Source organism: Urtica dioica, chromosome 4 (assembly GCF_054948205.1).
Source record: "Urtica dioica subsp. dioica isolate 48M chromosome 4, U.dioica_male_clone48M_v1_H2, whole genome shotgun sequence".
In the NCBI taxonomy this organism is placed as follows: domain Eukaryota; kingdom Viridiplantae; phylum Streptophyta; class Magnoliopsida; order Rosales; family Urticaceae; genus Urtica; species Urtica dioica.
The window spans coordinates 5,278,320-5,288,524 of record NC_142759.1 but is presented as its reverse complement, the minus strand read 5'-3'; the positions used below and the strand labels follow the sequence as shown (position 1 = coordinate 5,288,524).

Sequence of the window (10,205 nt, the reverse complement as noted above, 5' to 3'; positions counted from 1 at the left end):
CGAAAATTCAAGTACCATGTTGAAACTGAATCTCAAATATGAATAAACATGAAATTCTGGAATGACTGGAATATCTTACTGGTCAAGTAAGACAGAACATAAAAAGAAAAGAGACAGTCTTCTTGTTGGGTCAGCTCAGCCATTGCAAAGCCCAAAACTAAAGATGGACATTTAGGCAACTTATGTGCAACTCTCCTCTTGGGTAGCAATCCTCTGTGACACCCACTGCCTGAGGAGTCTTCGTTGGACATGGCCGAGGGTCCAGAGTGACGCTGCGTATCGTTACTCCACTCATAACGAGATGAAACTTTGCCCTCAAGGTTGTGTTAGGATTTGAGTTCCAAATCCTGCCTAATCAGAGAACAATCAAATGACCGAATAATAAAATATTACGTCTCAATGCGAGAAGGCCGCTGCAGATTTTCACTATCACCCCAAATCGGGAGTTGTGTTTACAATTTTCTCTTGCGTCGACTTACCACTCTTACATTATAATCATCGTAAAGTCTTCATTGTCTTGCCGATGAATTAGGCTCAACAGACTGCAATCGGAAAATTGAAGTCGGGACCAAAGGTGTGGCCTTTAACCTCGTGATTAGTCGTCTCCATCCCGCCTCGCGCTGGAAAATCATCTCGTGTATCATTTCGGACCAAAAACTCATTTCACCACAAAAAAAACTACGGGCGAATCCGAAATGGGTCGTCTCTATTGGGATCGACGGCTCTCTTTCTGAATCACCAATAGTTACCGCAAGAGCACGACCCGTCTCGGAAGCGGTGAAACCTCACGCTGTCTCTGACGACAATCTCTCTCCCCGTGACGCGGGACGCCCCGCACATCACGGCGTGGCAGTCTTCGCACATCCTGAGGCTCTTCATGATCTTGATGGCCTCTCCGGGCCCAGAATTCGCCAGCCCAAACGCCAAAGCCAGCTTCTCGCTGTGACTCCTCAGCCCACCATTCTCGTCCTCCTCGTCGTACCCGCGGCCCAGAAGCTCCGCGAGCGTCCGATCGATCTCCTCCGACACCTCGTCGCCCGAAACGAACGTTCGGATCTCGCCCCTCTTCGCCTCGATCCAGCTGTGCCCGGGGTTCTTCTTGACCCCTCTCTCCCTGGCCGACCTCCTCACCCTCGAGACCCGGTCCCACATCCCGGCCGAGGCGTACACGCCCGAGAGCAGCGCGTAGTTCCCGGCCACTCGCGGCTCGAGCTCGAAGAGCCGATCAGCCGCCACCTCAGCGATCTCGACGTTGTGGTGGGCCCGGCACGCTGCGAGCAAAGCTCCCCAGACCGGCCCGTTCGGCTCCATTGGCATCCTCGCGATCACGCTGAGAGCGTCCTCGAGCTTCCCGTCTCGGCCGAGGAGGTTTACTAGGCAAGCGTAGTGCTCGACCCCCGGGACCACTCCGTGGAGCTTTTCCATGGAGGCGAACAATCCCTTGCTCGGGACTGTCAGACCCGCGTTGCGGAACGCGCCGAGGAGGGCCAGGAACGTTGCGCCGTTGGGCTCGATCCCCGAGCCCAACATCTCGCGGAACGATTGGACGGCCTCGCGGGCTCGGCCGTGGGCCCCGTACCCCGATATCATCGAGCCGTACGTGAACGCGTTTCGATTCTTCATGGAGGCGAAGACCTTCACGGCTTCGTCGAGGTCGCCGCACTTCGAGTACATGTCGACCATCGCGGACCCCACGAAGACGTTCTCTCCTGGCCCGAACCCGGAAGTCTCGGCCACGAGATGGACCCACTTCGCCTGCTTCGACAAGCCGAGGGAAGCGCAAGCGGAGATCACTCCGACGAGGGTGACATCGTCGATCTCCGAGCCCTCGTCTCTCATACGATCGAAGGCGTTCAGCGCGGCTCTGGGCCGTGAGTTTTGGACGTAGCCCGTGATCATGGCGGTCCATGCCACGCTGTCTCTCTCCGTTGACTCGCCGAACAGAGCTTCGGCGGCGTCCATATCCCCGTTCTTCCCACACCAGACGATCATCTGCGTCCAAGAGACGGAGTCTCTCTCAGGAATTTCGTCGAGCAGCTTGCGGGCAGATTCCATCTCGCCGCATTTCACGTACATGTCGGTCAAGCTGTTTCCCACGTGCAAGTCGGAGTCAAACCCGCCGAGCGAAATCGTCTGGCCGTGGAGCGCTCTTCCCAAATCCACGTCACCAGCAACACCACAGGCCTTGAAGAGAGCCGAGAAGGTAAACGACAATGGCGTTTCGCGAGAGCTTCTCATACGACAGTAAATCCCCGCGGAGACGGAAAGTCGACCCTCGAGAGCGTAGCCGCGGATCAAGGCGGTCCACAGAAACGGGTTCGGATCGGTGACCCGGTCGAAGACGGGCTGAGCGTAGCTCTGCGTTGGGACTCCGAGCTCGGTGAGCTTTCGAACCAGCTTGGCCTGGACGACGGAGCATTGGTCGAGGCCAGAGACGACGATCCTGGCGTGGACTCGTTTGACTTGGTCAACGCGGTTGCATTCCGCAATGTCGTTCAGTAGAGCTCCTCGAGGATACGGAAATCTGCGACACACACTTTGCATTCAAGGAAAGACAAGTAGAAGAGAGCGAATTTTCGAACTAAGTCATTAAATTGCTTCACTTTTGCTTTTTCGGGACGTCTGTGACAATTAAAAAGTGCTCATTTAAAAAAAAAAAAAAAAAAAATTGAAGGCTGTGTTTTTAACTAATCATGTTAAATAAAAATTATACCGCGTATCGTATTAGTACATTTTCAGGAGTGTTAAAAATTAAAATATGTCTCCTGGTGACCGGTATTAAATATGTCTAATGTCTGTCTTTGTATTATGTAATTTTTAAAATATAGTGAAGCTAGATAGTAGATATTTATAAAATCTATGACACTATTACTGATTGAATTTTTATTTTTACTTTACAATTTTTTCATTCATACAATTAATATATTTGATTACATAGAATTCATATTACAAATAAATTTAATAAAAATGAAATAATAGAGACAAATGTCTTGAAAGATTGAACTCATGTCATAATAGAGGAGGAGACCTCACAGGTAAAAAGTACTCTCACCAAAACTAGAAGCTTGGAAGATACTAATTGAACTTTTATCCAGATTTTTTCTATTAAAGAATAACATGAAACAAAAAATCAAATGCTATCCTAATTCTATTCGATTTAAATCACCCAAACAAATACGGTACTTTTGTTTATTTTTTTTTAGGGAAAATAACATATTTATACCATGTGTTTTAGTGAAATGTTGAGTTTAACCCTCGGTTTTAAAAAATGTCGAGTTCATACCCTCTGTTTAACTAAAATGACGAAATTATACCATATGTTTAACTAAAATGACAAAATTATACTCTGAAATGAATAATAGCGTCACAAATCCCCCTTTCATTGATATTAACTCTTATATAAGAAAAACCGAATCAAATATAAACCTAACTTCCAAATTCTCAATTTTGAAATAAAAATAGTCTTAAATTGAAATTAAATAATAAAGCTCATACCTTCTAAGAGATGACTTCATTCTGTGTTCGAATTGTAACTCTAAATCCTTGATTCTCTGTTCGAATATGCGATTTTGATAACTATCAACTATCGATGTTTACCCATTCGCCTCTTTCTGTGTTCTTCACGATTAAGAGACTGTTGTTTATTTTTTTAGTTTTTAAATAAATTACATATACGGCGCGAATGACTAAAGATAATTGGTGTTTATATATAAATATTATAGTCAACGTCAATGAAAAGTCAATAAAAAGAATATTCGTGACGTTGTTGATTTCAGGGTATAATTTCGTCATTTTAGTCAAACAGAAGGTATAATTTCTTCATTTTAGTAAAACAGAGGGTATAAACTCGACATTCTTGAAAACCGATGGTTAAACTCGACATTTCACTAAAACACAGAGTATAAATTTGTTATTTTCCCTTTTTTTTATCTCCGCGATAACGATAACATGTAAGCTTTCATTAAATACCACGTATACCAATGAAGGAGTAAATCAGCAAAATAGAAAGCGCCGTGCGATAAGTAGAATAGACCATGCAGTAAACACATATACACTTGCACATTTTGTAGGTCTGATAAAAAAAAATTACACATTTTGTAGGTCTGATGAAAAAAACACGTTGTCTACAGCCGACCGTCTTGCTCTCGCCTCCTGCTAGTTTTTGCTTTAGTTTGTAAGCTTTTATTTTGTTATAAGATATTATATGATTTCATTATGAAAAATTACTCACTTGGGCTTTCGAATAAGTTACGCTGTGCGTTTTCTCGTCCATTTAGTCAGTGCACATAAACTGTTTGGCATAATGCCTGAATGAACTCTTACTTAATTTCTGGTTTTGGGGCGTAAGCCGATATTTTTCTTCTCTCATCTCAACATTCATTGCATATGGCCATGCTCAGATAAGAGATGGGAGTGACGGACATGTTTTCTAAAACTGATCCATCACATGAGGATACATTACCTGCTTTTTCAAATCAAACAGCAAGACTCAATTGTGCAAAGATTTTTTGTTTTTTTTTTTAAAACGAATCTTTTGAATAAAAAGAGTCTTAGAACTTTGAAGGGCTCATCTATTTTCTTCTTTCCTTGTTATACTTCAGCATCCAGAAGCAACAATGGTGTTTGGGACAGCAATAAGGTACATGGCAAAGAAGCCAAAGCCGCCAATGAAGCCGATTTCTCCCAAAACCCCACCTGAGATGACACAGACGATCTCGCGGGCCATTTTCGACGTAGTCAACGAACACGGTCCTCTTACCATAGCAGAAACCTGGGATCACATCAAGGTATGTGGAGACTTGAAAACTCAATAAGATGTTTTTTTTTTTTCCTATTTCTTCTCTGAATTAGTCATTCCCTTGTTTTTTAGGATGTTGGGCTGAGAGGGCTGTCAAGCAAGAGCCACATGAAGATAGTGCTGAGGTGGATGAGGGAGAGGCAAAAGCTGAGGCTGGTGTGTGACCACAATGGTCCATCCAAGCAGTTTCTTTACACCACTTGGTTCGCCAAATCCAAACCCAACCTCGACAAGCCGCGCAAACACCCTCCGAGACCTCCCAAGACGTCTTGAAGATCGTCATTGCTATCTTAACGAGCACTTTGTGATCACTATTTCGTACAGTGTAGTTTCGAATTTCAGATGTTAGTTTGTGGTGGATGGCTTGAGAATTTGTAACTTTTGCTCACATTAAAAGGAACTCACAAGTACTTCACAAGTAAAGAAACATGTTAAGAGGGTCACACTATCGTAATTCTATGTAATCACTCTAGGGAAAGAAAAAAAAAACAAACAAAAACAAATCACACACACACACACACACCTGAAGCTACAACTCTATCAAACAAGTTACTATCTTTCTGCACTTATATTTTTTTGTACATGATGTACAACCTTGGTAGGAAATCTGACACCGCAACTGGAAAAATCGACTTCTCTATCCTATATTTGTGAACTTGGGTACTCTGTGAATACGGGTGATCATGGGTTAAGAGCCCGGGTGGGTCTTTGACCTTCGAAGGACTTCCTTTAGGACGGTTGCGATTCTCTCTGCCATGTGGCGTTCCAAGAACCGATTTTTGACCCTTTCGTAGCCTCTCTTTCCCATTGTGAGCCTCCTTTCCACGTGAGTGGCAAGCTTGACGATGTTCTTCGCAAGAGGTGTAATTCCCTCTTTTCCGGGCTGATGCAAAAAGCCTGTTGTCTCATTCACGACGATCTCTGTGGTTCCTCCGGCCGCGGTTCCCTGAAGATCGTTTTCATTTTAGGGAAGAAAAACGCAAATTTTGTCTGAAGAGAAATAATCACTTTACCAGTACAGGTAGCTGGAATGCCATAGCCTCGATAGTTATCCTGCCAAAGCATTCACCTCGTGCCTGGATAAAGTGTGACCATACATAACACATGATTAGGATTAGAGGGACTGTAATAATAAGTATATATGCGTAGTAAGAAGCATTACCTGGGAGTTCTGAACGAGGACATCGATTGCGGCTAAATAAGGGGCAACTGTCAGGGTTTTGTTCACGAAATGGACACGATCCTGGAGTTTTTTTTGCATTACGTAGTTGCGAAGTTCTGTCTCAAATTTTGTCTGGGCGGTTAGGTCACTCCCGACTATCACAGCGTGCATCGTTGGCACTTGAAGCTTCTTTTCTTGGATTAATTGTAAGCTTTCGTAAAAGGATCGCAAGAATAAGTCCTGACCTTTCCCACGAGAAACACCTGAATATGCAGAAGTTTAGGACATGAACTATAAAAATGCAAAAACTGGGATTCTCAAGTTTCACTGCCAAGCAGAAGATCTCATGTTATTTTCTTGACCATATCAACGTAACTGAGATTCAAAAGATGAGAAAAATAAGGCTGAACATAGGCATTTGGTTTTTCAAGAAAGAGGGCTGATAATCGGTATCATTTCAAGTGTTTGATTAAGTTATCACCAAGTATTTTAAAGAATCCGAGTCCAATTTAAAGGAACAAGGAAGTATCTTGGTTTAATGAATTAATTATTTCGGGCACGTACTGTTTATTATCGCAAATAATATGTCTTCACTTCGTATTCCCAGAGATTCCCGGACATGCTCACGCAAAACTCTTTTTGCTACACTGTCTTCAGCAACTTGCATTAGTTCCTTGCTGTTCCCAAGGTGGACAACATGGGTCTGAGGCATTTTGATCCTGGGATAAGAAATTATCAGCCATTGCTCCGGAATTTGTTTTCCAAAGATAAACAAAGATCTAATAAAAAGTAAAAATAAAACCATGTTGAGAATTCGTCGAAATCTAGGCATTCGACAAAAGGTAAAACAGTGCTTATCATATCTTCAACGATCTGAAACCAACACATTTCATATATTTCGAACGAACCTTAAACGTTCTCGAGTCCGATTCTCCCAATACTCTGCAGTGACGTGTGAATCAATCATAGCACCAGCGACAAAAGGCAGATGCTTTACGTAATCCATTTTGAAGTAGTGTCCTCGCATTTCATGAATCCACCACAAAACTTTCGGAAGAACACGAGGCACATTTTCCTTGAGAACAACATCCAGCCATTTCCCAGAAACTGCGGTGTTTAAAACAACTAGATCAGCTTTGAGAGCCGTATTTATAGCCTCTTGACCTCTTGCAGAGAATACCTACAACACACAACAACGTAACATCTTATACATACCAGGTTGATATCAGAAACACCAAAAGACCACATGGATTTCAAAAAATAAAGTACCATGCTTGACAACAGCTCTTGTTTATCACAAGTTAGATTATAATGGGGAAAAAAAGAGATACAACAGTACAAATGGTTCCAACTTCCAAGAAGACGGATTGAAAATGAATATCACAAGAAAGCATTTAATCCTCGTTACCTTCACTCCCCGGGTCAGCATCTTGTGCTCCAAATTGTATACCACCTCATCTGTATCGGCCGGCTTTTGGATTGTAATCCAAGTAACGTCTGAACCAACACTTCTGAGCAGAAAAGCCAGCTCCATCAGCAACAAAGGCCCACCTGGAGAAGAAAACCAAGGAACATTCCAGATCAAGATTCTTAGACACAGAACCAGTCAGGAAAATATATATCAGCATTAATATGAAGCTATATATATAAACACTAAAAATGACTGAATAGAAACTACAAAAAGTAGAGTAATAACCTTTGGATTTTTTTTTTGGGGCCAGGAGATTGAAAATGCTAGACTGTTACACCCATAAGTAAATACCATTGTTGAGAACATACCATACGCAGACCCCAGAAGCAAAAATGGGTAAACAAGACCAATTATCACACGGTAATAAATAAGCCCGTCGGTTTTCTTGTAGACAATATATGGAGCTTAAAACTGACATCAATGTAGTGACATTCATTATAGCCAGACAAAACAATGATTGGAAAATAAAGGTGTGAACATGTCAATAACTGACTAAACTAAAAACACAAAAATTGGCATCACTGAATGCGAAACAAATCATAAAAATGACAACACTTCAATGGAACATCAGTAATTTGAATTTCGAAGTAAAGACCATAATTTTTTTCCCCTTATCAACACTAAAATACCTACATGCATTAACTCTTAACTTAATTGAATATTAACACAAATATCGAAATCCAGAGAGTACCAGAAAGAGAGAGCTCGTGCGAGACCAAAAGAACAAGCTTCGATCTCATGAAATGTAACGGGTTCGGTTCCGGGATTCCTGCTCCAGCGCCGGCGAGACTCTTCCCGACGATAGCAGATGAGGCGTCGAGGCTCCGATCGCAGGCGGAGCTATCATAGCCGGCTCGGATGAGGAACGCGATCAGAGTGGACGCTGAGAACATTATAAGGAACGCCATGAACCACCGCTTCGTCGTCGACGCCACCGCGCCGGCCGCTGAGTGGTGGTGGTGGTGGTGAAGCTGCTTCGCCATCATCGAGAACGATCGAGCTTGGCGCGACAAGCAGTGATGGCGATCTCAGCCTAGGGTTTCCATTGAATTTGAATCTCTGCTTTCGACTTTCGAGCTTTGGTTGGGTGATTTCTCGGTTACTGCTTTTGGTAGTGGTGATGTTTGTAGGGTAATTAAATATGAAATTTTCGGTTAACTTTTTCTATTATATCTTATTTAGCGGATCAATTAATTTTTATATATAAAAAAAAGCTGTTAGCTACAATTAATTGTTCGATAAATTTTAAGTAATCAAAATCTAGAGTATGTACTTCTGATCTAGTAAGTTGTGTTGTATTGTATAATTAAAACTTAGAAGCATTGTGGCCGTGTTTCGGTCCAACGAGACCTTCAGGTAAGCGGTTTTATTGTCGTTATTTTGGGTGTGGGGCTAAGTGACATTCACGCACGGAGTCATAAATATATATTAGAGAGGACTAATATGTAAAAACAGTTTAGGAGACTAATTTGTACATTTTTAGTGATTTTTTTTTTTTTTTTTCTGAGGGAGCCAATTGGTCATTGGCGAAGAGAGAGGTGCGTGAGTGAGGTGTTTTTGTCTTTAATTACTAGACCAGGTAAGACGTTTACATTAGATTTGTAGCCAAAATATAATATTCCCAACCATAATAATTAATAATTCAGATGGAACTGCTCGGCAATCATAGACAATAAAATAATAAAAACGACAACAAGCACGCAAAAGATACGACAACGCTTTTGCTTGTCATCGTTCAAAGTCGGTTGAAATTGAAAATGCGTGACCCGATAAAAAGAAGTCTGTAACCACACTTATTTCCGCTCACGTCTTCAACGTAAATGGACCAATAGTAAACAAATAGACGTACGGAGAAATATTCAAAATAATAATAATAATAATAATAGAGAGAAGTGAATTAGTATTGTAAATTTGTAATGCTTATCAACAAGTAATATTCAGTCCCCACTCATGAGCTCATGCCTCTATAATCATCGCATAACCACCACGGCTTTTATATAAGGAAATAAATTTACCTACACTACATTTAAAATAAAATAAAATGGATACAACAAAGAAGAAAGAAGAAAAATAAAATAAAAAAACATACCAACCAAACCAAACTCAATTGAAATGAAGGTTCATAAGTCATAACAACCAGACCTTGAAAACGTATACACTTCTCATCATCATCATCTTCTCACATGGCTAGTCCGGAATCTCCATCTCCGCCACTGGAGATGGCCGGAACAAACCTTCCGATGCTGTACTACGGCCTGATCGTGATCGGAACCGCCGCGGCGATTCTCACGCTCTACAACCTGCTCGTCATCCGGTGGTGCGCCGAACGCCATAGCTGGAGGCCGCAGACCCCGGTCCCGTTCGTGGAGATCGCCGCGGCGACAAGGGCGGCGGCGGCGGCGGATATTCCGGCGAGCTTCCGGTACGGCAAGGAGAAGGGAGAGGAGGAGTGCGCGGTGTGTCTGTCGGCGTTGGAGGAAGGGGAAGAGGTGAGGAGGCTGCCGCGATGCCGCCACGCCTTCCACGCCCAATGCGTCGACACGTGGCTCTTTTCGCACATCGATTGCCCTCTCTGCCGGACACCCGTGGCGGTTTCCGGCCGCCAATGACGTGGCTCTTAGTCGTTTTAAATTCAATGGGACTCTAGAGATGATGTCGACTTTTGGTGGGGACACTTTGCTTTGTTGGCGGCTACCCACAATACAAAAACCATAGCTCTTGTATCTTTTGTATATTACAACTTTCTAATATTTATATATATTTTTATTTATTTA

General features: G+C 42.8%; 4 protein-coding genes across 7 annotated transcripts; 2 read left to right on the top strand and 2 right to left on the bottom strand.

Moving 5' to 3' along the window:
* LOC149399618 (Pentatricopeptide repeat (PPR) superfamily protein) lies at positions 1-2,559 on the bottom strand. Its single transcript, XM_089611909.1, has one exon. It carries the CDS (start codon positions 2,542-2,544, stop codon positions 736-738), a length of 1,809 nt encoding a protein of 602 aa, XP_089468035.1. The 5' UTR covers positions 2,545-2,559; the 3' UTR covers positions 1-735.
* A 452-nt stretch (positions 2,560-3,011) lies between these two features.
* Positions 3,012-5,225, top strand: LOC149399617 (thiamine-phosphate synthase). 4 transcript variants are annotated; one of them, XM_089612261.1, is made up of 4 exons: positions 3,017-3,035; positions 4,102-4,174; positions 4,602-4,787; positions 4,871-5,225. In XM_089612261.1, the coding sequence occupies exons 3-4, from the start codon at positions 4,617-4,619 to the stop codon at positions 5,069-5,071; spliced, it is 372 nt and encodes a 123-aa protein (XP_089468387.1). In that variant the 5' UTR covers positions 3,017-3,035; positions 4,102-4,174; positions 4,602-4,616; the 3' UTR covers positions 5,072-5,225. The 4 variants fall into 4 exon arrangements, with proteins under 4 accessions (XP_089468388.1, XP_089468387.1, XP_089468386.1 ...); XM_089612260.1 differs by lacking the exon at positions 3,017-3,035 and adding an exon at positions 3,932-3,950; XM_089612262.1 differs by lacking the exon at positions 4,102-4,174 and having other exon boundaries at positions 3,012-3,035.
* LOC149399616 (uncharacterized) lies at positions 5,170-8,633 on the bottom strand. The gene is made up of 7 exons (XM_089612258.1): positions 8,123-8,633; positions 7,369-7,511; positions 6,869-7,140; positions 6,525-6,679; positions 5,961-6,223; positions 5,812-5,874; positions 5,170-5,744 (listed from the first exon to the last, which is right to left on the bottom strand). The coding sequence occupies exons 1-7, from the start codon at positions 8,415-8,417 to the stop codon at positions 5,487-5,489; spliced, it is 1,449 nt and encodes a 482-aa protein (XP_089468384.1). The 5' UTR covers positions 8,418-8,633; the 3' UTR covers positions 5,170-5,486.
* Positions 8,634-9,355: 722 nt separating this feature from the next.
* LOC149399615 (RING-H2 finger protein ATL1-like) lies at positions 9,356-10,205 on the top strand. The gene has a single exon (XM_089613194.1). It carries the CDS (start codon positions 9,615-9,617, stop codon positions 10,038-10,040), a length of 426 nt encoding a protein of 141 aa, XP_089469320.1. The 5' UTR covers positions 9,356-9,614; the 3' UTR covers positions 10,041-10,205.